Source organism: Bradysia coprophila (genome assembly GCF_014529535.1).
Source record: "Bradysia coprophila strain Holo2 chromosome X unlocalized genomic scaffold, BU_Bcop_v1 contig_26, whole genome shotgun sequence".
Taxonomy (NCBI): domain Eukaryota; kingdom Metazoa; phylum Arthropoda; class Insecta; order Diptera; family Sciaridae; genus Bradysia; species Bradysia coprophila.
This window is the reverse complement of record NW_023503313.1, coordinates 3,299,832-3,327,348: the sequence shown is the minus strand read 5'-3', so window position 1 is coordinate 3,327,348 and position 27,517 is coordinate 3,299,832. Positions and strand designations below refer to the sequence as shown.

Sequence of the window (27,517 nt, the reverse complement as noted above, 5' to 3'; positions counted from 1 at the left end):
GTATAAAGGATAATTTTGTATTGGTAAATTACGTAATATTACCGAAACATCGGTAATATTGGTAATTTAAGATTTCGGTAATATTACCCAATGTTACGTAATATTACCGTAATATTACGTAATATTACCGACAATAAATAAATTACCGGTAATTTCCCATCTCTGCCCCGTACTACCCGTAAACCTATTTTGCCCGAAACCATTATACGACCGTAGCCCTAATATGCCCGTAACCCTTATTCGTCCGTTATCAAAGTGCTTCCGTAACCTTATTGCGTACTTGACATTATTGCCTATTTTTGCAAATTAACTGTAAGTGTTCATCTTTAAAATTGCGCTTAGCGCAATTACAAAAGCCCGTACGAAGTACTCAAGTACTCTCAAGTATAAAACAAAAGTTTACGATGTAATTTTAGGAATCCGAATTTACAACTTTTTTTATCAATTTTCTTTCGGTATTGAATTTTCTGTCAAACGAAACAAAGCAAAGTTTGATGAAATATTCTCGATTTATGAGCAAAAACCACATAAGGCCACAAAGCGGCCTTAGTCGAAGGGCCCAAATTTGAAATTTGTTCACCACGTTCTCTTTGTATTCAACTACCTTCCATAAAAACTAAATCTAGCAAAATCGGATGAGATTTACTCGATTTATGTGCAAAAAAACACTTAGAGCCGAGTAGCGGCCTTAGTCCAAGGGCCCAAATTTGAAACTTTTTTTGCCATCATTCTATTCGGCATTCAACTATCTCTCAAATGAAACAAAAACTAGCAAAATCGGATGAGATTTACTCGATTTATGTGCGAAAAATACTTAGGGCCGAGTAACGACCTTTGAGCCCTCCCAACAAGCCCATGTTGCATCTTACCCAAAAACAATGTTCAGCAACTTTGTTCTACTCGTCAATACCTTTCATTTGATATATCACAAGCAGCTATTGCGTGCGTATTTCGGTAGATATCGTCGAAAGACTGAAAAAGACCTATAGGGCCCTAGCTCTGGAAGGGCCGACCCTACCATGCCCATTTTCGAACTTGACCTTACTTTTGTCGATACCAATCGGGGAAAAAAAGAATTTTGAAAAAAGGTTGTGATTTACTCAAGCTAGAGGGGTCACGGACGGACGGATTCGTCATCTATGAACATAACCAAATGCTTTGCCATTACTGTCTGCTTCCAATTCGACGTGTTACAAACGGCATATTAATCTTATAAGCCCCCAGTACTTCGTACGGGGCTAAAAAACGAGAAGAAGACGATTGCTTCATGGATCGGCAAATTATGATTCACTTCAGTTTATACTCTTCAATGAGTATATACGGGCAAGGCAGGCTTAGTCCCAAACACACCGAGATTGTATGTAATAAAAGTACTAACATTGATCTTATTCGTTTTCGTTGCTATATGATTCAAAAAAAAAAACTTCTGATCGAAAATATGCATTTTTCACAGAATCAAAATATTGTTTTATGTTAATATCCTAAATTTCAAGATAAAGGCAAACATTTCTAATGACGCAAGCCATCCAGTTGTTGTTAACATAGTTTAAATAAGTAAGTTGATCACTCAAAGTATATATTTTATCAGGTATGAAGAAGTATCTTTTTCTTCAGATCAACGATTATAGGCGTTTAATAGATACATCAACGGTGTATCAGTTTCCATGAATTAGATTAAAAATTCATTTGTGGATGAATATGTAAATTTTTGAGTTTATTCAGATTGTGATATATGTACAACGTCTCGAATTTTAACGAACACAATTCTACAGGCGACTTTGAATGTTTACTTCAAATATATCGATTTATCAAACTATCCGTAAGTCCACCCAAAGTTCTGAAAGATCAGGTTAAGACAACCACGAAGGCGGGTGACACCAAATTTTATAAACAGATAGTGTGAGAAATCAACTTGAAGAAAATATTTTTCTCGAAAATTCAGAATTTTGTTTTTGTTAAGTTCCATTTTACATAAAAACTTCACAGCCGTTGACGCAATTGTGTGTCACCGCTCTCGTGATCAACTCAGCGTTGTCTTAACCTGTTCTTTCAGAACATTGAGTCCACCGGTGTGCAAACAGCTCTATAAATTTTTATAGTCGCGACAATGGTCAAAGGTGCTTCTGCTGTAAATATTTAACTCATCTTCGGATTTGTTGACCCGTCCGAATAAAAAGAACACGGTTTCCATAATTGATCCTGAATTGTACGATATTGTATGACTTGAACTCACAGCCTATTTTAAGGAAACTTCCGAAAATTCCAAAATTTTATTTGTAAATCTTAAGAAATATGATTTAAAATTAATTGACTTAATTGCTTACGTCAATAGGCCCTGCTTAAAATTTATAATTCTGTATCAACGAGAAAAATTCTACATTATGTAAAAACTATTCCAAAATTTGGCATAAATTACCTTCTCAAGTGCCTCAAACTGCTTCCGACTCCTTCATTTGGTTGCTAGAAATCTCGCGCCGCGTCATTCACAATAATTCACATTTTGACACATTTTGTATAAGGAAGATGTCACTTTGTGAATTATTGTGAATGACGCGGCGCTAGATTCCTTAACACCCTTCATTTGTGGCATATACAATAATAAAGGCAGAAAATTGGAGTTGAAGAAAGACAATACGCTTAATGAGACATTATTTGACTCATTTTTTTTCGCAAAATGATTGATTCGTTGAATCATTGAACAATTCAAGCTGAATCAATAAATTTAATCGTCAAGAATTTCTGTCCGATCTGTAGAATTTTATGACCATGTCAATCAAATCATTCAATAATAAATCTTATTATAACCTGTATTGAATGAGCGTTTTGTGACGGTGTTTGTAATCCAAACATACTAGACGTTGACAAGACACACTCGGAAGATAAAAATAAAATTTTGTTTTCAATCAACGCACGAAGTGCGTTGTTTCAATAATAGATATTTATGTCACAAGACCGGAAAAGTGGAAAAGTCGTGTTTTCGTGTTAAGTTTGTTGATCCGAGGCGAGGCCGAGGTTAATAACCATGCGAAAACTTACCTTTTCATTTTTTGTCGGAATGAAAAAATGCTTGAAATTCATGAATTGAACGGTTTTTGATGCAGAAACATGTAAACGCAAATTATAGAATATCGACTGTTGATTATAATTATACACGCATAGAATCGACGTTGCTTTAAAACTATGTGAACGTTTCTAAAAAAAATATGAAGTCATGGTGTTATGATGGCACATATACCAAGCACTCTTCCAAATTCAAACAGAATTCCTAGAAATTCTGAAGTTAAGATAGAAATGGCTACTTCGGAAACTAGCGTGAAAATGTTGGATCAGTTTCTGAAAATTCATACCAATGCCATTTTATTAGTACTTCTGGTAATGTCCTGAGCGAGCATGTCCGTCCATGAATCACACAACAGATCTTTCTGCAAATGAGATATGACTTGTTATTTAACTCGTCTATCAATTTGGATTGTTTTTGCATCTTACTCAAGCTTTGAGATTTGAAGATTTAACCACGGGCATAGACGTTTACCCATTAAAATCGAAAGGCCTTGAACATTTTAATTCTCAAAAAATAGTCAAAACTGAAGTTTATTGAAGTAATATACACAGAAACATAAAAGCATAACGAAATTAGATGAAGGACAAATGGGTCTGATGACCCGAATGGAATTTTAAACTGACTTTCTCGGCTACACTCTATATCGATCGAAAGCAAATTGTTCAAGTCGATATAGCCCAATCGTAGATCTCAGTCAGTTACAGTAAGCAATTCCTTGAATTGAATACGAAGACCCTTCAACGTTTCTTGAGTTTTAAGTTGATACCAGATACGGCTGCTCGAACTCCACTTCTTGGGTTCATTTTTAGCTCTTTTCCAACGTGTTGATCGGCCAATTCAAATTTCAATTTCTGCAGCAACAAGACGATTGCGATTTTAACTTGCATTTTCCCCAAACGCAAACCTAAGCATATTCGAGGCCCATCACCGAACGCCAATTTCGGCATATCGACAAAATTTTTGCCAGCGATTTCAGCCTTGTCGTGTCTCTCTGGAATGAATTTCGTTGGGTCTGTGTAATACTTCGGGTCATAGTGAAGACCGGTGACCGAGAACATCACTGTCATTCCTTTCTTGATCACTATGTTAGTATCTGGTAGTGTATAGTCCTTCGTGCACTGCCGAGCGCCTGCTTCAAATGGTGGATGCACTCTCAAGGTTTCTGAAAGAATTGGGCGTGATTAATTCATGTCTTCACTTATTTTCACACTACTCAACACTAACCTTCGATGCATTGTTCCAAATACTTCATATCGTTCAAAGATTCATAAGTTAGCTGACCGTCGTGTTTTGCAAGGGTATCAATTATGTCTTCATAAGCTTTTTGTTGGATTTCCGGATTTCTCGCTAGCTCATATGCACAAAATGACATAGTCGTTGAAGATGACTCAAATCCCCCAATGAAAATCAGGTACGCTTGGGCAGTCATCTCTTCAACGGACATTTTCTTTTCACGATTGTTTTTTGTGTTCCAATCACCATCTTCTTGCACTTTTCCTGTGTTTCTAAGTTGCATTAACAGTTGGAACAGATCTTTACGTACAACACCACTCTTTTCACGATATTCCAAATTCTTGCGAACGGTCTCAGTCATGAACTCTCCGACATCTTTGTCGGCGAATCGAAGACCAAATAATTTTGATAATGTAGGACTCATTACCCCCATGTTCACACGGATCAGGTTCTTTAAGGTTGGATCAAAGAATTTTTTTCCGTATTTCCGGAAATCATGATCCGGATTTTCGAGGCAATCAATTTCGATCCCAAAAGCAATTGAGGCAATGGCGTTCGTGGCGAATCTCGCAAACACGTCACGGACTTCTATTTCCTTTTGGCTCATTGCTAACCGATCCAAATAGTTTTCAAGTGTATTGCCACACTTTACGATTGTTTCAAACATCGACTTGAGCTTACCGGATGAAAAAGTGGGCGACATTTTCATTCGAGCGTTCCTCCATTTGTCTCCATCTTGCATCAAAATGTTATCGCCTAGTGGATCAACGTCTGTATTTGTGTGGAATCCACGGTTGACGAAATGTTGGAAATCTTTCACCAAAATATGTTGGATCAGTTTCGGATCACGAATGAGCAATGCCGGCTTAACGATAGTGTACATTCCGATCACTGGCTCCGTTGTGCTTTCGTATATTACACGCATATCTTCACCTAGCGATTTTTTTCCGAGGAAAGATGCAGAAAAATTGCCGAATGGAAATGATGGCTTTTGAAATGGTACGCCCAAACGTTTCCAGAATGAATACGCGTATTGAATGTACAAGAAAGATGTGGCAACAACTGTTGCCAATATAGCCGTAACAAACAACGGTAACGACATTTTTGCTTCTACTTCGAGCTTAATTCCTTAAATTAGGTATAAATATAACACGACTGTCTAAATGGTAAACTTTATCTGACACAATTTCAGCTAACTCATGTATTTATATGTTGCCTTAATCGCATTCGATATCTGCTAGCTTTTCTGCGATAGCGACACATGATGATTGGAGAGTTTAGTAAAATTGCCAGTCATCAACACTGACTGACTGACTTCTGTTATCACCAAGGCAATTGTTCTTGGAATCACTTTGTTTTTTGTCGAAAGTGAAATGCATTAATCTGCTTCGGCCATCAACTGATACAACTTTTTATCAATGAAATTTAGCAAAAACAAGTCATGTCTGTAAATCATTTTCGAAATATTTCAAGTCATAATGGTCAGTCATGGTGCTTAAAAGCGGTTTCTTTTATTCAGTTTCGCGAATTTCCGTCACAAATGAAGTACCATTGCACTGTCGCTTGAGAGTGCTATGGAAGTACACGATTTTTTGTCAAATATAATGCTAACATCGGATGAATCAATACATTACCTGCCGTTGTCTATCTTTATCTTTTGGAGCATCTGGGATTTTTCCGAATGAAGTCTTGGGACAGGTCGTGGAGTTGGTCAGATATAAAAGATTTTATGATTATATCGCACTACACTTGCTGTATCTAAAATATTAGTGGCACCTGAATACGGAGGGATTTTTTTACAAGCCTTGTCTCATTGCTAACGTCCTTGAAAGTGGATTTTGTTAATGGTCTTCTTTTCGTATCAGTTGTTATAAATAATGACTTCAGTAATAAACTACGAGCTCTGAATATTGACCTTATAAAGCAAAATCATGTTGAAGAAAATGAAGTAAAGGATTTGAAATCAATCTTTTCAAAATACTTCGATCGAATGAAGTAATAGATCCGATAGTAATACTGCTGATAAAACTTGACGTCTGTGACACTCTTTTTAGAGAAAATGATATAGAGTTATGGAGAAGTCTGAGAATTTAATTACATTCAAGAAACCGAAATGATTACATCATTTTCTTCTTACGAAATGTAAAAATAAGGCCATACTTTCTGGTCGCATTTTAATTTGAATAAGGTAAATAACTCGGGATAAAATTATAAACTCTCGTTTTCGTGTGTTTACTGACTTCGGCTACGCCTCGTATCAACAAAATTCACACGAAGACTCTACTTTTTATCCCTGTTTCAAGCTCTGAGCATGTAAAATCCATTGGTTGAAACTTCACTGGAATGCGTACCGACTAAAAATATCCGGCGCTGAATTATATTTATTGTCACAAGTTACGTGGAATGGAATTGCCAATATAAACTTATGCGGTGAGGAATGACCATATAAATTTGAACATCAATACAATAGGTGGCTATTCTCATATAAAGACTAATCGATTTTTTTTGCATTTATTTGCGAACATTTTCTTCCTTGCATATTCTGCTGTAATCGAAAAAGAAGGTATGGACAGTTTTCAAATTTTCATCCTTATATAATACTGACTCACTTCGATGACCATATCTCTGGACATATACTTAACCGATTAACCAAAACTTTTTTTCCCTTATTGGTTTGATTGATACCTTTTGTATTCCGTGGGATTTAATGTTCTCGAACCATACTGGAAAAACCATTCCCTAGCTACAAAAATGACATGTTTATCGCAGTTTCTTCGGTACAGCTTTACCAAATTGTATTTTTGTTTGCAGTTAAAGTTGCTCAGCAATCAATTCTTCCCAGTAAAATTGTTTCGATACCTTTCTTTGGGATCCGAGAATTTGGCACACGGGAAGGGGGTGCCAAATTCCTTACATGAAGTGGAATCTAGCACATGTGCCAGATTACCTTTTTTCCTAGGTTTTTGAGAATTTGGCACACGCAACGAAGCTTGTGTGCCAGTTTTGTGCTAACTCATTTTAATCTGGAAGTTATGATTGAGTCTGTGAGTCAATAAATTTGTCATTTTACGAGTTTTCGCAGTCAAAACTAAGAAATTTGTCTTTTTACAAAATGACGCAAACAAGCTATGGCTTTGAAGGCATCGAGAGAAATTCAATAATTTGTCTCCAAACTAGAAAATTCGTCCTTTTACGAAGTCTTGCATAAAAGTTGCGATGTCTTGGAGGAATTGTCGTTTTCCGACCCTATTGAGCAATCTTCGTCGAGCAGCTAAACGTTGTTCCTCGAATCGAAACATCACAATTCCCTAATTTTTGCCAAGCCTTTCCTTTATAGGTAAATAATGTTGACTAATAGTGACAGACGGCTAACTATGATTAGCACACCATTCACTTTTATTTAATTTTCTATTATGGCTACCGTGTGCCAATTTCCAAAGTTGCATGGTGCCAAATTACTCTTCAGATGGTGAATCTAGCACTGTGCTAAATTCACATTAAAGTGGAAACTGGCACGCATCAAACTTGCATGGTGCCAAATTACCCTACCCCCTTTCTTTCAAGAAAGTCATGCGTCTTACGAATGATAAATAAACTAAACTATTTGTCACACAATGTTCACTACAATGCACGAAAACCTTATATACGTGAACAGTTTGTCACACTTTGTTCATTCCTTGATACGATAACTTGAGTAATTTTCCACGGATTTTTAAAAACGTTTACACGATAACTTGAGTGATCCTCAACGGATTTCCAAAAACTTATTCTGAGGCTAAGCTCGTTAATTGAAAGTATCGGAGTAATAATCTAGGAGTTATTCCGAAAAGAATTTTTTGAGTGATTTCGTTGTATAAAAACCTTGAACGAGTGTGAACTTTGCGGCCAGATCGAAGCGAACTGTCCAGCTACGAATATTTGGAATTACGATCGCATGAGAATCGAGGTACAGTCGTATTAGTACATTACTGCTATAAGGTTGTATATAAGAGACGTGTACGTATACGCGCGCTAGCGCAAGTACTAGTACGAGTCTCTTATATACAGCCTTATATCAGTGAGGTATTTTATCTCAAAATCTAGTGATGTAATTTTGCTTGCAAAAACGTTAGCACTCTAGGGTATAGTAGATTACATTGGATGCTGCGGAGGTAGTTCATTTCATAAGGGATCAATTTTGTGATACGAGCCGAACTCACAAGTGTGGTTTTAAGCAACAAGCTTGGGAAACGGTTATTTTGACAAGTGTAGAGTTAAAATAACCTACTGCAATAGAATACCTCACTGATATATGGCTGTATATAAGAGACTCGTACTAATACTTGCGCAAGCGCTCGTATACGTACACGTCTCTTATATACAGCCTTATAGCAGTAATGTATTATTTGTAATAATCGCAAAAATTGATTAAGAAAATCAGTCAGTCAGACCTAACCCACTTAAAAGGTGGGGCCTTGTATATGGCAATTTTCATACAGAATATATCAAAATTCAAATGATTTTGCTGTAAAGGGAAAATATCCAAATAAAAAATAAAATTCTTTCCGATTTCACGCTTTTTCATAGCAAAAATATTCATTTCGATTTAGAAACGTTAGAAATTGACCTAATGAATTGCATTCATCGTAAATTGGAAGAATTTTTTTTAAATCGGTTCAGAATTACTATAGTGTTGGTTCACCAAATATTCCGGCAAGAACTCTTTTGTGAATAACTCTTAGAACTCAAGGAACTCATCTGTAAGCCACCCTTCGGGTAAAACGATAAATTAGAATCGACTTCTGTTCACAAAATATTAACAAACTGTGAAAAATTCACAGTTCGTGCTCAAAATAGTTCACATCTGTACTCGAACTGTGTATCATTTGTTCACATGTTCTTGGTTTCTGTGCACATTTTGAGTTGTGTACACAGAATGTGAACACTCTGTACGCCTGAATTTCTTTTGTAAACAGAATGTGAACACTCTGTGCTCTGGAATTTTAGTGGACAGAATCTTCATTTTTTGGCCAGGTGGCCAGGAGCAAAGAAAGAAAAAATTTCGCAAATCGGTGCTGAACTACCCAAGTTATCGTCCGATAAAGAAAAAACTGGCATCAATTCTTTTAAGAATAACTCCCAAATCATTCGGTCGATATGGTCCATCGACGAACTTAATCTCCGGAGTTTTATACGATTGGTCGATTGAAGCCGAACTTTTGAAAATAGGTTCAGATTAACTCAAGCTGTCGTGTCATCGTCAAGGCGGTAAAGACCTTTTCCGTTTTTTGCTTTTCTTTTGGCTGTTAAGTACAAATTCAAGTTCACGGCAGGGAGAGAAAACTGAAATTCGACATGTTTTCTATTTTAAGAGTAGCCGTGGCTTGATTCTGCATTTTAGTACTTCATTCTTGTTACTAGCGCGTGCCTACCCAAAATTCATCAAAATCTAGATTTTCAGTTATTCAACGAAATTCTTGTGGAATCAATTAAAAACCGCAACAACTCTTAAATTGGAAAGCATGTCGAATTCCACGTTTCTCTCCCTGTAGTGAACTTGATCTTGAACTTAAGAGTGATATCGCCAAATCTTCAGGTGATTTTTTTAACTTTGCAAACAAGCGGTCTCCGATTTTAATGAGTGATAGCTCGTTGGATTCGTCTTTCAATTCTAGGAAACACGTGTCTTTCACTTTTTCTTAAAAAAAATTGTTTTCTTTGAAAAGCGCTCAAAAGTGAAGACATGTCAGAGGGTACCGAAAACAGTTTTTCGGCAATAACTCGAGAAAAAATTATTTTAAATTGTTGTAATATTGTACGATTGTCGGCCTTGAAAAGACCTACAGGTGGAGTATACGCACCGCTTGGTGCTAGTTGATCCACTAGAGTTATGACTAGAAATATAGTGAATGTTCGGAGAGTCCGCCTTCTCTGCAGCTTCGATGTACCACGGAACTGAGTATGGGGTGTTGTAGCTGGACTCACCCACTATCGTTGCACATATAAATGAACCCAGTACTTTTGGGCTGCAAGCCTACAGAAGTCTTGAAAAAAAAGTTGGTGCCAAAATGTAGATTTTTTCCTTCTTTCTGAGGGCCCAACTGCCAGAACAGCGTCTGGAACAGTTCTACGTGAGTAATTTTGTATCGTCTACTATTCCCTTACCGTATACGCTTCACTTTGACTCGAATATAGGTCGTTACAACATATCCAGTGTTAGTAATTCTTGTGAAAAATTATTAAATTTTTCTCGGAGGATTTTAGTCAAATAAAGTGTTAGCGTATAGCAAATGACCTCAGGAGTCCGGAACAGTAATTAGTTTTTCAATTGGACCAATATTTGCTACGCGACAGGAGCTTGGAAAAACGATACGATCAAGTGGGAGCAAACGGTTTTCCAAACTCCTGTCACGTAGCAAATATTGGTCCAATTGAAAAACTAATTACTGTTCCGTAGTCCTGAGGTCATTTGCTATACGCTAACACTTTATTTGACTAAAATCCTCTGAGAAAACTTTAATGATTTTTCTCTTGATAGTACTAATAGTGGATCTGATTTATTCGCGACATAGCGAAGCGTTTTTCTATTGATAAGGTGAAAGAATAGTAGACAATAAAAAATGATTGCCGTAGTACCGTTCCAGATGCTCTTCTGGCAGTTGGGCCCTCAGAAAGAAGGAAAAAATCTACATTTTGGCACCAACTTTTTTTTCAAGACTTCTGTAGGCTTGCAGCTCAAAAGTACTGGGTTCATTTATATTAGAGGTGTGCGGGCCGATGTTTTTTTGAAGCCCGTCCGGCCCGAAGCCCGGTCCGAAATTCATTTTTAAAGCCCGGCCCGAACTGGCCCGACGTATTTATAGCCCGTCCGGCCCAAGCCCTACCGGGCCGGATAAAAACTCGGACGGGCCGACATTTTCGGGCAGCCCGAAAGCAAATTTCATATAAAAAAGGGCGCTAAACTTTGAAAATCGGGCCAAAAATTTGATTTTTAAGGTCCGGTCCAAGCTCGGCCCGACAGATTTGAAGCCCGCCCGGCCCAAGCCCGGTCGGGCCGGATAAAAACCCGGGCAGCCCGACATTTTCGGGCGGCCCGAACATCTCTAATTTATATGTGCAACGATAGTGGGTGAGGCCAGCTACAACACCCCATACTCAGTTCCGTGGTACATCGAAGCTGCAGAGAAGGCGGACTCTCCGAACATTCACTATATTTCTAGTCATAACTCTAGTGGATCAACTAGCACCAAGCGGTGCGTATACTCTACCTGTAGGTCTTTTCAAGGCCGACAATTGTACAACATTACAACCATTTAAAATAATTTTTTCTTGAGTTATTGCCGAAAAACTGTTTTCGGTACCCTCTGGCATGTCTTCACTTTTGAGCGCTTTTCACAGAAAACAAATTTTTTCAAGAAAAAGTGAAAGACACATGTTTCCTAGAATTGAAAGACGAATCCAACGAGCTATCACTCATTAAAATCGGAGACCGCTTGTTTCCCAATCACCTGAAGATTTGGCGATATCACTCTTAACAGTCAAGGGAAATAATTCTTCTTATTCTTTCTTTGAAATAAAACCACCAATTTCACTCTGGGACTAGAAATTTCTTTATAATATTTAAATTGTTAATTAACTACGCTTTAGATGTGATATTAAAATTGTAATTTCTTATAACTAAAAATCGTTTTATTTTTAAACCTAAAAGTATTTAAGCTTATATGGTATAATATTTATAAGTTGTAATGCAGGTAAATCATAAATCATAAACTCTTTCCTAATCAATTTTCTTTTTTACAATTAATTACACATGCAACACAATAATTTTTTTTTGTTTCATTAAGAAAGAATAAACTTAGAACTAAAAAAATTATTCGCTTAAAAACTACTCCCCGCATATGTAATAATAATTTTGACGGGAGACAAATTTGCAGAAGTGATTGTAAGAATAATAATAATAATAAAATAAACGAAATCACACAAATTATATTTCAGTAAACACTTTTCTTATAAATACACAAAAAAAACTTCCGAAAATCTTTTATTTGTGGAAGAAACTTTCTCTTTTTTTTTGAATTCAAATGTTTCTACTTCGGACACATGTATCAAGTTTTATAGCTGAATTTGGATAAATTTTCTTTCCATTCAATCACGTCCGTATCTCTCACTAATGTTAATATTTAATGTAGCTGATGAAATAATTATTTTGTTTCTGTCTTATTTATCTTGCAACGTTCAATTAGTGTTAACGACTAAATTACTTGGTGTGTTATCAAATGTTGAACTTCGACTTAATTTACTGCCCGATGGTGGCTTCTTGCCCACAACATTAGCACTTTTGTTTGTTGCCGTTGCCGGTTTCGTATCATCGGATCGCTTCCATATGCTAGATATGCGACTGGTAACGTCTCGTTTCTGTGGAGGCACCAAATTCGAATTACTTCTCGATGGAGGTTGAGTGGAAAATGGATCCCGTTTGGTGAGCGGTTTGATTGTAGTTTGGCTGTTGGATCGCTGTGGTATAACAGGTTTGGCTACATTGGTCAGTGTACGACGCTTCGATGAATCAGTTACTGGCGATGGCAATGGTTTGGCGGATGATTGTGGCCGTTGGAGTGGTGATTTTAATTTGGACAAAAATGTACGGCTCTTTGTAAGGGAAGTGGTTGATTTGGCGTCTGGAAGTTTTGTCGGAAGACGTGTCGTTCTGGATGGGGATGATGGTTCGGATGAAACGACAACGGGTACATCGGGACTCGATGGTTCTTCTTTGATGAATGTGCCTTGCCTTTCCGGTAACGTTTGTGGTGATGCTAATTTTGCGGGACTTTTCATTACAGTTGCTGGAGCTTTAGTTTTAGCAGGAAGTGGCCGACCAGCATTCGGCTTTTCAACTTCCTTTGTCACTTTAGGTGTAGTAACCTTTGTAGATTTGCTGGCTAAACTCGATTTATTTAGCAGAATATGCGTTTTTGTGACAATCGTGGCATTGTCGGCCTTGGCAACAATACCTTTACGTTCATCCAACATTTTATTACGAGCCGGCAGGACGCTGGAAGCAACCGTTTTTTTCGTTGGCATTTTCGTAACCGATTCTTTGCTGTATGGTGAAACGTACGACGACTTCTTTTTGCCGCGTATTGCTTTCGTTTCCGGTGACTTTCCATTATCGTCCGTACAGTTCGATTCATAGCATGAATCACGATCGATCGGTTTCACAATTTTTGGCTTCGGCTTCGAAGTAATGATGTAGGTGTCGTGATTTTGATCGCACGATTCAGTTTCGGAGTTTTGATCAAAGTCTAAACTGTTACATTCGTTCTCCAGCTTCGTTTGAATGTGCTGTTGTGCCGGTACAATGCCAGCTCTTATGTAAGTAAATTTGGCTGTTAGAGCTCGCATTGAAGACATGCCAGCTTCATCGTCATCATCATCTTCATTCGAAATCAAGCTCATTGAATCGCCACTGGTATCGTCAGCGAGCAGATGTTGTGATTTGAAATTCGACAACAATGTTGCATTCACATCGTCGGTCTGTTTTGGATTTGATAGTTTTTCATTGAAAACTGTTCCATTAGCTGAACTCGATTGGATTGGCAACATGGGACTGAGAACCTGCAATATTTAATTCGTTTAATCGTTTAATGTCCGAGAGAACTGAACTTTCATTAGAAGATAGACGAGAAACAACCAAAAAAAATCGAAAAAAGCAAAACCTAACAAATAAACCGTAAAAAACATACCTGCGTTTCAAAGCGGGCTCGGTCTTCAGCTCTGCGCTGCTTGGACATCGATCGCCTCGGGCTACTGCTGATTTCCACTTGAATCACTTCATCATCATAGATGTCATTCTTTACATCTGCATCACTATCCGCACGAATTTCATCGATTGTATCGCTTAACACCATATCGGCAGCGATGGTATATGTGCGGTACCGTTCCTTCACGAAGTGTCTTTTCTGTCTGGGTGTCATCGATCGCTTCACATTTCGTACTTTCTTTGGAGTCGATTCGGCACTGCTGAAATCGGATGGTATCGGTGTTGAATCGTTCGGAAGATCTAGGCAACTGCGTAATGTGGTTGTGTCATCGATTTCACTTAAGGCCGTCTCATATTTAGAGCTGTGATCATTGGTTCCATTGTTCTCGACAACTTCAGAAGTAATGCTAGCGACACTAATCATTGAATCCAATAGCTCATCCATTATCGAAGGCGGTTTTATGTTGTCCAGATTGCAACTCGAATTTACACTTTCAGTGCTACCTGATGGTGCCAGATGACTCAATGCTCTTTTCGCGACGATGCCATGAGGAAGAGATTTTTTCCGTGATCGCGATAGTTGTGGACTAAACGGAGTGTCCAAGTTGCAGCCAGACAAGCTAATACAATCCATTCCCGATGGCGGACGAACCTGATCCAGGTCTAAGCTGGTCGTGCTATCGGTCATTGTTTGCATATTTAAGAGTTCAACAACCAATTTATTTGCCTCTTTCGCTATGATGGTGGATGTTGTCATTGTTGAACCAGTGTCGTAAGAATACGAACGAGGTGATAGATAATTAGACAGACTATCACGAAATGTATGTTGTACCTCGCCACCAACTTGAAAGTTAATGCCGTTCGAATTGTTGCTGTTGTCGTTGACAATGGTATTCGTATCGAGCGATTCCGGTTGTGACGTGCAATCAATCAATTTCAGAGTACGGTCCATGGATACATTCTCCAAAAACTGCTCGTCACTGGTGATGTATGTTCTGGAATAGTTGTTCTGCAGTTCGTTCATTACATTCTTGGTGTCGTTTGTGGGCGTTTGCTCTTCATAGCCATCGTTATGACAATCGAAATTGTTTAAATCGCTGTACGTGTTATCATCCTCGTTCATAGATGCGATGAGCGGAACAGTCATGCTGATGCTTGGAAATGACACGTCATTGGGACAGGTGTCTTCATTCCAAGTATTATTTGAATTGCTGCTGGATTTCTTGTGCACAGATTCCTCGTTATTATTGGCTGTGGTGCGCAAATATTCTGCTGTAGACACAAGTTCTTGTGTTAATCGGTCCACCGATTTGAGCATCAAATCTGGATCTTTATGCTTATCTACTTTCGACGATGTCATTTCAAAGTGTTCCATAAGACATTCGTTCGAAATTTCCATGTCGATGATAGATCCGTGACAGGAGTCGTCGATACAATCGCTGGTGTTCATCTTCAGAGCGGGATACTCGTTTGAGCGTTCCAATAGGTTGCTGCCGGTGCTTAGATTTAAACTGCAGAAGGACATTTGCATGATGTCATTCAGTTGATCGTTTTGATTAGATCCAATTCTGGTCGTTTTTATTGTGGGAAGGTGGTCTAGAACGTTTTCTGACTTTTTTGTGCCTTCGGTGTGGTACATCGTCTCTACGTCTGGAGTTGTGAAGGGGGCACCTGCTGCTACTGAGTCCGACACAACTACAGACGTAGTCTCGGCGTTTTTTGGAGGACTGTTTCGTTCGCTTTCCGATTTTGTGTTCGACAATTGTTGGGTGAATGTAGCTGGTGCTAAAATCTGTCGTACATGTCGTGTCGGTGGTTTAATTTGTGCATCAGTTCGTCCAATTTTCTGCATTCCAACATTTCGACATTCCGTCAACAGAAGATCTTCCTTTCGATCGCGTTCCTTTCGTTCACGTTCGTACTGAGCGTGTGACTTAAATGTTGGCAACTGAGATCGCTTTGGCGAGGCCACTTTCGAGGGTACTTTTTCCGATGTCGCTGGTTGTGGTTTGCGTAGCGATGGCTTAGACATTCCGGCCTGCATACAATGCTCAAGAATCGAGGCATCGTACGAATCACTTGAATCGATGGAACTAAACGAACCATTCGCTGACTGGCCATTGTCTGGGCGTGGTGTTTTGGAAGAAATTGATTGAGAATTTGTTGCTGGTAACTTTGGTTTGCATTGTGATGCTGATGGTGCTGTCGGTAATAAAATCTGCGATTTTGGCAGCACAGACGGTTGTTTCGAAGACGTTTTACTTTGCATTCCGATGGCCAATGCCTGTAATGTAAATTATTCAATTTGTTAGAAAGAATAAAAATCTCTTTCCCCCACTGTGATATCAAAAAAAAAAGTTGTTGTTAAATAAATTGGCAAGGCCTTCCCACTTATAGATATAGTGAGCTCATTCATTGCTACTGTGTAATGAAATTGTAAAGATACGGTTTTTACATTCATCTTTCGGTGTTAATATAAGGACGACTTACAAATATTTTCTTCTTAATCTTTTGTGACTAAATATTTTGAGAGAAACATTTTTTAGCGGTTGGGTCGCGCTATTTAATTTCACAGAAAAAGTTTTCGAGTTAACGACAGGCTAAACCTGAAGTATACCTGTTTAGAGATCAAGGTTTGGATGCATTCACTAAAGGAAACATCCGTTTACCCGTACATGCACCACAATTTGGTTCAGTACTTCTTTCCGTGCGCTCTATTTTATGTTAGAATAACGTCACTCTGAGCAATATCCATGAAATAATATAGAAGTAAACAGGGCCTATTTTTGGAAATTTATTTGGAAATTTTTACCAAAATTTCCAAAAATTGCGAAAGTTCAAAAATCGAATATTTTTTAAATTTTGAACGGTTTTAGCATTTGCTGAGTTTAGTCCTGCATTTTAGCCGGTTCTCAAAGTTCTTATTTGATTCTTGCTCAAATGAATCATGCTCGATGTCATTCACGGTTGGTTTGAAACGAGATTAAAGAGGGACCGCCGACCAGCAATAATTTTTTTTCATATTTATAATGAGTGATGGACAAGAACATCACACAGGAAAAAATTAGCCCGAACCCCTGAGCCGTTTCTGAGAACCAATGGATGCGCTGCCACAAGCAGTCAAGCACAGCCTGAGCACAAACTTTAATGGGGATCGGTAGAGGGAACAATTCTAAGTTATACTGTGTAAAAAATATTTCTTTCGGTCATTTGCTCTCGGAGCAATAACAGTTGAAAGTCAAAATTTCACCATTTTCGAAGAGTGATGTATCCTTGACAAAGTGACCGAACCAGCCAGTCCAGATTGATTCTAGACGCGGTTAATAAGCTCTTTCAAATGGCGAAAAAAATTTTGAAAATGTTCTATTAAGTTACATTTTCAGAGAAGTTAATTTTTCCGCTACCCTCGGTGAAATTTGGCCACTTCTGTACCTTTCTGGTAGCCTTATTTCAAACTTATTTGCCCCTAATATTATAGCCTGAGGAATAAGCTTTTCAACGATACCAAACATGCCATACTTGATCCACAACAAGTACTGTTGATGATTCAGTTTTCAATCGAAGTCACTCTACTCGCAAATCTGGAGACCTCGAAAACGAAATTATTAAATTTTTTGGTTACGATCACCATATCTATAGGTTTGTTCCAAGTAACTGTAAACATAAATTTTCACTGGCCGAACGAACACGATTTCATCCTTAGAGATCGGATTTCATATTTTATGAGATAAACCATTATCTCCTATATTCGCCTATATATTTTATGTCAAAGGTTTACGAAATTGGCTTTCTTAAGAACTTCACGAAGCGTAATGGTTTACCCCTTATGGCCTTGGAACAGTCATATTGCCTATATCTCCAATGAAAGTATAAAGTGTTGACGTTCATTGTATATCTCTACAAAGCGATGGAGCATTAAATTAGGATCTTTTTGTTGGTGTGTAATAATGTTGTTGGAGCTGCGTTGCTTAATATTGAATTTTGTCATGTGTTGCAATTTAACAAAGCGAATTCGACTTGTGTACAAAATTGAAAAAATTGTATTCACTCGAAAGTTGGGTTTTGTGTGTTTTCACGGATTTGCATTACCTTCAGTGATGTTTATATACTTTGATCAGACACAAATAGTCAATTAAAAACAAGTGCACCAGCTTAAGGCCGGCATTTATATCCGAAAAATCGTTGTGAACATTAGTGAATCCTCTTAAGGGAACGGGTTAAGGTTTGTTTTGCCTCAAAGCTTTTGAGTCCTCTGTGACTCTTTCTTCCTGTCACAATACTTGTCCAACTACAACCTCTTCTAACGATGTAATGGAACGTATGGCCTTTTAACACATAAACTACATTGCGTGAAAATAGCTTTTCTTTTCGTTCGCATGTTCTTTTTCGTCAACGTTACAGTGACATATAGATCGCACTTTTGTAGCTATTTTTGAATCACAATTTGAATTTGTTTTTCTTTTCGTTATTTGTTTTGTGTGTGAAAGAAATTGGGTCGAAAATATTGCAAAAAAAAACTTTGGAATTTGTTTGTGCGAGAAGAAATTGATTGAGAAACGGAATCTGAATTTTGAAATATCTTGGCAAAGGCGACCAATAAAGCAGCTAGAATCACATCAAAAAATATTCGGGCCTGACCTACGACAACTACAAATTAAAAAATACTCATCGCTCACCTCGTTTAATAAATGCTCATCGTCGGCTGAATCAGCCGAAATGGAATCAGAAGAAATGTCGCCAATTCTTTGTTGACTAACTTCTGGAATCGTGTTCACATAAGGTCCTGGTGTCTTGTTTAGCCTGCACAAGAAAGAAATTACAAATTAGAAAACGAGAACCTTTTCGTTCGCTCAAAAATCAATTTTACCTGTTAACTGGAACTAATCCAGCGACACTAGAGCCCACTGTGATATCGGATAGCTCACTCATTACTGAGAAGCTGCACGGACTGTCTTCGACCATGAATCGGTTTACTTCGTCTTTGGATGCTACATAGGCAGGAATTCCACCTTTTTTCAACATATGAATTGGATTCTCCTTGTAGACTTGTTTCGGTAATGCTTCGCACGAAGCATGAAAATCGGGCTTCGAACTGGACTTAGTCGTTTTAGCTAAGCCACCTTGCATGAGTTTCTCCAACAAACACCGTTCATTTTCATTGCAGCTGCTGGAACTGTCGTCGGACAGTACTTCTTTCTGATGACGTTCGTTTGAATCCTGTTCGGTCATTTGAATTGCATTTTGAGATCGCACAATACGACCCATTCCCATAGACATGCAGGACTCTAAAATTTCATCGTCTCGATCATCGCTGTCGGACAAATTAGCGTTGATATTTCCAATATCATTCGAATTGCCAAAACGCTCCACATCATTGAGCTGCTTCACGTTTCGGGCAGTGTCGTCGTCAATGCTTAGTAAATTCAGTTCCTTTGTAGTAATATCAGTCTCGATTTTTGGCTCGTCGTCTAGACTCAAATTGCTAAGACTCGTTGCGTAGGAGAACTGAGCTGGCGTATTCTCGACACCATATGGATTAAGGTTGTCTTCGAAAACACTGCGAAGTGGATTCGGCGGGGTACATGGAAACGATACTGACGTTCCAGGTATCCGTCGCGGTGAGTGGGCGACAATTTGCGTCGGTGAATCGGGAATTTCCGATGGTGATATGATTCCGCTTGCTAGGCGACTGAAATAGATTTTAAAGAAAAAATTGGTTGTCTTGTGCACAGCCGATTACTGAGCTAGAAACTTACCTAAATTCGCTTACAACGGAAGACCGATCATCACCAATGGTTGGTTCGATGCTAGAAAGCGATCCCAGGGAAGTGTGTCTGGAAAACATCATTGGTGTCTCAAAATCACCGAATGTTACTGCCTTTGCTCCAGCCGTCGGATTGGGATTATTCTCTGATTCACTTATCTCTACTGACTTAATTGGCTCTTCGTCAATATTTTCTTCGGCAATAGCTACAATTTCAAGTTTGCCATCAATATGCGGTCTTGTGTTATTTTGACCGTCTACTTCTTCATGTTCTTCATCTAAACTACTGAACGAATCGTATCGACTGAAACATCCAGGTGTACCTTCTTCACAGTACTTAGTGGGCTTCTCCGGCGTATTTAATCCTGAATTTTCTGCCGTTAAGTGTCCACTCTTAACAATTTTATTCTTCACTTCTTGCCGTTCTGGAGGCTTAGCTCTCAAGTCGCTAACGGAGGCGGCATTCGAAATAACATATGGAGTTCCTTCCGTCTCGTAACATTTAACTGTATCGCCCAATATCAATAAAATCTCGTTTCCGTCGTTCATATCATTGTCGTCGGACGATTCGTTTTGATTCTCCCCATATCTTAGCGAGAAATTGGTTATTTGATCCAGATCGGTTTCCTGATACGATGTGTTTGCGCTAAATGATTCCGAGTCTTCCTTTTTAAGATTTTTTCGCGGTGTTGGGACTGGTCCACGGCTACTGCTGCTTTTCTCGTCGTCTCTCTCAAATTCATTGCTTGAATTTGATGCGCACTCCAATTCACTCACATGTTGCTTACGCAACTCTTTGGTTGATTCGGTTGACACAGTGGCTTCCTTCGGAGAAATAACTGGTTTCGGCAAACAAGGTGGATCAGGGAATTGGTATTTGCGATGATTATCGAAGTGGAGAAATTCGTCGACTTTCTTTTCTTCTTTCGGAGGTGTGGTGACGTCAATGTTGTCACACGTTTCCGCTAAATTCTGATCAAGTTCTTGTTCTCTAGCTCGCTGCTTTCTTACATTTAAACTTGGCAATTCTTTCAGTCTCATTGATTTTGCAACCGGATCCAAGCTAGTATGGTTTACACCACCTGGTCTGAAGTTTAGGAGATTTTTGAGAGCAGCATTACTACCATTTGAGATCATTTTGTGTTTGGAGTGAATGAGGAGACTTAACATTGAAACTGCTTTATTGTCCAGAAGGAATTGTTGGTCCTCCGGGCATCTAGCTGATAGGTTCCAAAGGGTTCCACACGCATTACTAACTATGGTAAGACTCTCAGATTGGAGCTGGTTAAGTAATATGCCCAGGCAATTGCGTTCTCGTAATATTTTTCTGTAGTCCTCTTTGACAGCAATATGACTAGAGACATTTCGCAGAATTCCACCAGCGTTCTCGATTATAGTGAGCTTTTTGCTTGGACTGTCATACACCAACATATCAACCAAAAAGGCCAATGCTCCATCTACCGCACAGAATTCGGCTTTATTCATACTGCAGTGAGCTGATAGATTCCATAGAGCCGACAAGAGGGCCTTGAGAGTATTTTCATTCCTGTTTTGCATGACTGCCTTCGACAATGCAGTTACAGTGCCGATTTCGTTCAACACCTGTTTCATATTATCATTGGCACGCCACGACAAGTTTCTCAAAACGCTGGCGGTTGCTTGTAGCAGGTCGTCTGCATTTGAATTCAGCTGAGCGACTAATGCCTTCATGAATTCCTTGTTTGTGCATAGAGAAGCTTTATTGTTTGAATCACCGAACGTCAAATTGGTAAGAGCCATGCCAGCATACCTACGCAAAAGAATGCAGTGCGGATCTGTGGAATCGTGGCCATGACTGGCATGATCGTAGTGAACTAAACTAGCGATTGCCTGTAGTGCTCCCAATTCGCACATAGCGTTACGATGCTGTTGATCAAAGCTGATTTTCATCAGGCTGGAAATAGCTTGTGATGGATGACAATCACTAATATCAGCCATTGTATCTCCTGCTCCTGCCATTGTCTTCAAAATGTCACAATATTCCATTATTTGCTCGATGTGTTTCAAAACTTTAGCCTCACGACGTCCAGCTTTATCATCCGGATGACTATTGACAACGTTGTGTAATGCCATAGTGGCCATCTTTTTCGTCTCTTCATCCGCATCAGAATGAATCATTTGTACAATTAGCGGAATGCATCTAGTTTGATGCAATGTGGCGCACGTGTCGGGCGATTTCGATAGCTCCAGAAATTTACTGGACATTCCCAACTGGTCGTTGTTTCCTAACATGGACAGTAACGAATAGACACATTCAACCTTAGCTTCTCTCTGGTTACCAATTTCTCCTGAGCTATTCGGCATACTAGAAAAGTGGCCACCGCTACCATCGTTCAATCTGTTTGTTGGCCATGTCCCTCCACGGTATATTGGAGATACATCATTCTCCAGGAATCTTGCCAATGTATAGCTGGGCTCCTTCATAACTTTTCGCGACGAACATTCTCTGTCCAATGAATGTTTTCGTTCATAAACATATTCTCTTGTCCGCTCAAAGTTTCTATCTAAACTTCGATGCTCCCGCTCCCTTTCATAGTCATAATCCGGCGGTATTGGATTTTCATCCAAAAAATGTTTCTTACGACGCGCACCAGAATGTGCATCTGCACTTTGATCTCGTTTCATTTGATTCCGATGTGATAGTTCGAAATCGCTAATTTCGCCGTCAGTCTCATATATTTTGTCCACCTTAATATTCTCATTCGGATAGACGGTGCGTGGAATCCCTTTGACGGCAATTGTGCTGCTACAATCGTCTTCCTCGAATCCCGGTGGTGGAATTGCATCATAGTCCAAAAAATGTGGCTTTCGGGCCGAATCGGTTATATTGTCGAGAATATCGAGGTCATCTTCAACACATAAATCATCCAGCTCTTCGATTGACGAATCATATGGAGGCGTCGTTGGGCTTCGAGGCGGATGATTGGTGAAAGACTGTGAATTTTGCATGTTTGTGTAGAATCTTGAATTTACTAACGACTTAGTAATGTGATTTAATCTGCAATGAGAAAAGAAACACAAAATGTTTATTAAAAAAACATCGACTCTGTTTACGATCCAATTAATCAACAAGGTGGTGGTACATCAGTCTTTATTGTAAATTAATTTTTAATGGGCAAATTAATTTACAATCGAATTGTACCGAGAAAATATGCGACCCATGAGAGCTCTCGTGAAATTAAGAAAGAAACAAGTTTCTGCTCATTCAATTTCAATTCTGTTTGCCAACTACTTTCATTGTGAACCAGATCGTAACGTCTCAAGCGGCACAATATGATTACAGCAAACGTTAGCAATAATTATACATTGCCATTAACAATAAATCGATTAAATTATCGTAAATTTCGTTTGTACCTTTTTAGAATGTGAAGTCAACAGTTAAATCATTTTCGTTAAATATTGGATGCACAGTAAAGTGCAATGATGCGTTACATAAAACTCACTTTCTATTTCTATGCTTTTCTTCATGAATTTTAAAGTATTTTCATTTTTAAATACGGTAATGCATTAACGATACACCAAGGTTTGCCGGACGAAAAGAATACTAACGAAGCAATATACAGAAGAAGAAAAACAAAACGGGAAGAAATCTACAGACAACATATCCGTTTACACCGTTTACAACCGAGATGAAGGTTTACGTGTGAAGGTAATTGAAGTGAGAAATAAATTTAAAAATTCAGTCGGTCTGACGGTATCATGATAGCATTTCTACAAATGAGTTTGGCCGAGTAATTCTATCTACCGAAACAAAACAACTTCAATCAAACCTGTTGAATGCAACTTAAGATGTGTGTGGATCCAAGAAAACTTGATTCATATTTTTGTAGATAGGAAAACTGAGAATACGTATGAATGACATTCGGAAACTATATTAGAATAACAGTCTGGTGAAGAAGTTCCTCTCACAGAAATTATTGTTTTTATGAGTACAGAAGATTTGAATAGTACTTGACTTACATAGGGCTGTATAAATAAGGAGGGGATTCTAAAGTTTACAACACTGCAGCCTGTCTCAAGATCATAGTAATAGTATAATGGTTATTTATGACACCGAGTGCAAAGTACTTTATTAGGCTCTCTAGGTGTGTAATTATGACTCGTAATTCCACATCTACTGCTACTACTAAAGTACTTTGCATCGAGATTCAAACAATGATTTATGCAACCGAAACATCTAAAGTTCGCAGTTTTCGAACATTATGATGCTGAGTTGCATAAATAGACAGAAAATGTCATCAAAATTGGAGCCCCGGAAAAGCAGCCATTACTTCATAGACCTGAGTGTTAAAACTCATTTTCGGTGTCCCTAGTGAGCAAAATAACGCAATAAGGAAGGAACATGAAAAATAAGAAACTCGTTTATCGGGCATTTCCACAATATTTGGAACTTTATATTTTACATTGAAGTCAGTAACCCTCACACTTGGCAAAATGAAATTGTCCAAACAAGGACTATTACTCGCAGTATTCCCGTAAATGATTTACATTACTGCGCAGCTTTGCTAGTTATAGTAGATTACGTTGAACTTCTTGGGAATGTATCCCTCACCAACTTCCCACTCGTTGAATAAACAAAAATGTCCCAACAAGGACATAATCACCTTTAAGTTTAAAGGTACGACGATTCACTAAACATTTCGGAAATTTAAAAAAAAAAACATTTTGTGCCCAAAATCGGATTAATAAATAATGAACTGCAGACACAGTATTCCGTTCCGTATGGTGGCTTGACGTTCCTAATTTAAATATGCACATAAAATGTGTACCTTCCAAGGACGAAGTAGAATATTGAACAAAAGGCAAAAATATTTTATACGATTTTGTGCATCGTGCACAAGGCAAAAACATATATACTGTCGATAAACCTTCAGAAAACATAAAAGTTGAAATTTGTAGTGCGACACAATGTGATCGTAAAAAAAAATGAACCAACTATACTCTTGAGACATAAATAATGTACCTCGAACGAATTGAATTGAATTTTTTTGTGTAATTTAGTGATGCGAGGTGAATTATACCGGAAATTAAGAATCGAAAAGCAACACAATTTTTTTTTTGTTATTTACAACTGTCGAATTATTTATTGTTGATTGACAAATCTGCACCGCTCGCTATATGCCCAAACAGGTGTAATTTAACATTCATTTATTTTGATTGCTTTAGTCATTAGTCACTTAGTGTATGAATATTTTAAGGAGAGGAAAAAAAATCCATCGAAAATAACTTATTACATAAAAATGGTTTAGGGTCAAAACACTCTTAAACAAATAAATTTTTAAGAGAATTTTTTTCTCGTTTCAAAGAAAATATATTTTGAATCTAAAATTAGAAGAAATTATAGTTTGGTGTAATTTGCTACAAAAATAATACATTCGGTGATCCTTACCATTTGTGGAATATGCGAGGTAATATTCTACAATGTTAATGGTATACACGTTTCCGAGAAATAAATTTAAATTTAATAAAAACAAAATCTTTGAAACTAAAATGTTTCACAATCGAATAACGGGAGTCGAATTTATTGTCATATTATAATTCCATAAAGCAGATCACCTCATAAATTACAGATTCAATACAAAAGAGATGTTTTTCTGAGAAAAAAAAAATCTGTCTCTTTGAATGTGGACAACTAACACAGGAACTCCTACTCACTTGACCGTTTTATTGTAAATCGAGTTTTAATACAAGAGACAAAAATGCAAAAGGATAATACGGATGACCATAAAACGCATCAAACTGGCGTTATTCGGTCAAATCAATTTGGAATGTAATTTGTTTCGTGCATTAACATACAAACCAATTATTATTTCCATTCGAATATGTGCACACTATTGCCGAAATTGTCGTTTTATCTGGTCATTTTGTCAAAATAATGACGAAAACATGAAGTAATGCGGTATACGATACTAAATAGTAATGTATTAATGTCACAATAGTAAATATTATAATGTGTAAATAGCATCTCGTTCGAACTTTCAAACGTTTTTTTTTTATATATATGACACACGATACTTTCAACCTACAAAGCAAAGTGCTTTACCATTTGAAGTAGAAAATTATCGATTTTTTTTACTTGTGAAGAGGATTGAAAGAATTTGTTTTTGTTATAAAACAGGAATGATAAAAAAGGAATGACTGAATGAAAGAAAAATTCATTGGCGCACAGGAAATAATTCTTGAAAATTTGCATGAATTTATTATTCAAACCATACATCATTTTTGCATATAATAATAACCATTGCATGGCCAATAAAAAAAAAACACACAAGTTAAATGAATAAATGACAATGGCCATGACGACGACACCCCAATATGGTATATAATATTAAAAATTATGAAAAGAGTATAAAATGCGATTCAACATTGCCATGTTGCGGTAATGTAAAATGAAAATATGATTCCAAATTGTACCTACCAACTTCTAAGTCGTAATAATCCATTGATAACACATATCAGTAGAATTTTCTTATTAAGAAATTAAGAAATTTAAAAACTTTTTCAACACAATGGCCGTGAACGAACACACATTCATATAAGTTATACGTGCACAGCACATAAAAACAAACTAAGACTGCATTTGGTTGGTAAAATTGAAATGGATCGAACCAGCGCATGTAGGGAATGGTACATCGATTGATGGTATAACTGTGCCTATTATATTAAGACCTAAAAATGTTTAGATTGATGTGTGTGGTTTACTAATTCCACGTATTGATTTATTTACTTCGAGGATAAGGAGTGAAAAGGATAAACTAAAGGCTTGATTTACGAAGCAATGTAAAAACGACAGATGGAAGGTTTTTCAATTGTTCAAAAGCCAAAGAACAAAAGAAAAATTGTCCATCTGCCAGTTTCGCGTTGCTATATGTAAATCGACAGCAACGTATCGACTTTCGCACAGCTTAGTAAGACACATCGGTACAATTGTTAACACACATTTATTTAGACACTTTTTTTACCAAATTCACCTGTTCGGAACAGACAACAAATTTTAAATTTTGTACTAGATTTTGCTGTAAGTATGAATTGAGCGGGATTGTTTTAAAAACGAAAGTATCAAGATTGGAATCTTCAAATACTTTGTGTTCTTATAGTAAATCAAAGGCTTTAGTATAGAGGGGCAAAAACGTTTTTTAAGGACAAATCAAATAGTAGTCATTTTGAAGGACTCCTTTAAGTTTTGATTTCTTAAACGACAAAATGAACTCCTTGCGTACTGATTGTACAGTGAAACAGGTACAGTGATAACAGATAACTACATATCAGGCAATCGAATTCCGAGCTTCAGTCTATTTAAATATTTGTTAGTCAATTTTTATGCGACCTCTTGTTTTTCTTTATCACACGTAACATTCTACATTGAGAATTGATTTTCTCTCACTCGCTTCGCTCGCATTTTTAACCCGTTACTGTTATTAGTAAAATATTAAATCTCTTTAACTGAAGCGAATATCATCAACGACGGAACTAAGGTTTTTCTGCTTTCAGTTTGTGTATGGGAGAACACTAGCGACTTACTCAGAGAACACTTGTAAGATTTCTGACCCATGGAAGTGTGGAAATGTTGGTACTTAAAGCTACAACCGAACCTATGAATTTCTTGATAAAGAAACTGAGTTGAATGTAATATTGAAGGCTTTGTTTGAGCTCAAAATTATGTCCAATAGTCTACATCGAC

The 27,517-nt window shown here is 37.7% G+C and overlaps 2 protein-coding genes across 2 annotated transcripts; both read right to left on the bottom strand.

Moving 5' to 3' along the window:
• Positions 1 to 3,573: 3,573 nt before the first annotated feature.
• LOC119069214 (probable cytochrome P450 6d5) lies at positions 3,574 to 5,493 on the bottom strand. Its single transcript, XM_037173190.1, has 2 exons — positions 4,286 to 5,493; positions 3,574 to 4,223 (listed from the first exon to the last, which is right to left on the bottom strand). Exons 1-2 carry the CDS (start codon positions 5,394 to 5,396, stop codon positions 3,799 to 3,801), a joined length of 1,536 nt encoding a protein of 511 aa, XP_037029085.1. The 5' UTR covers positions 5,397 to 5,493; the 3' UTR covers positions 3,574 to 3,798.
• Positions 5,494 to 12,357: 6,864 nt separating this feature from the next.
• On the bottom strand, positions 12,358 to 26,414 carry LOC119069169. Its single transcript, XM_037173079.1, has 6 exons — positions 26,255 to 26,414; positions 19,790 to 22,834; positions 18,901 to 19,722; positions 18,710 to 18,833; positions 14,017 to 16,317; positions 12,358 to 13,888 (listed from the first exon to the last, which is right to left on the bottom strand). The coding sequence occupies exons 2-6, from the start codon at positions 22,783 to 22,785 to the stop codon at positions 12,509 to 12,511; spliced, it is 7,623 nt and encodes a 2,540-aa protein (XP_037028974.1). The 5' UTR covers positions 22,786 to 22,834; positions 26,255 to 26,414; the 3' UTR covers positions 12,358 to 12,508.
• Between the last annotated feature and the right edge of the window lie 1,103 nt (positions 26,415 to 27,517).

Coding starts and splice junctions, on each gene's coding strand:
- LOC119069214 (XM_037173190.1), bottom strand. CDS start 5,396: ATGTCGTTACCGTTGTTTGTTACGGCTATATTGGCAACAGTTGTTGCC. Junction 4,224..4,285: donor TTTGGAACAATGCATCGAAG/GTTAGTGTTGAG, acceptor CAATTCTTTCAG/AAACCTTGAGAGTGCATCCA.
- LOC119069169 (XM_037173079.1), bottom strand. CDS start 22,785: ATGCAAAATTCACAGTCTTTCACCAATCATCCGCCTCGAAGCCCAACG. Junction 16,318..18,709: donor ATGAGCATTTATTAAACGAG/GTGAGCGATGAG, acceptor TTTACATTACAG/GCATTGGCCATCGGAATGCA. Junction 13,889..14,016: donor GAGCCCGCTTTGAAACGCAG/GTATGTTTTTTA, acceptor TAAATATTGCAG/GTTCTCAGTCCCATGTTGCC.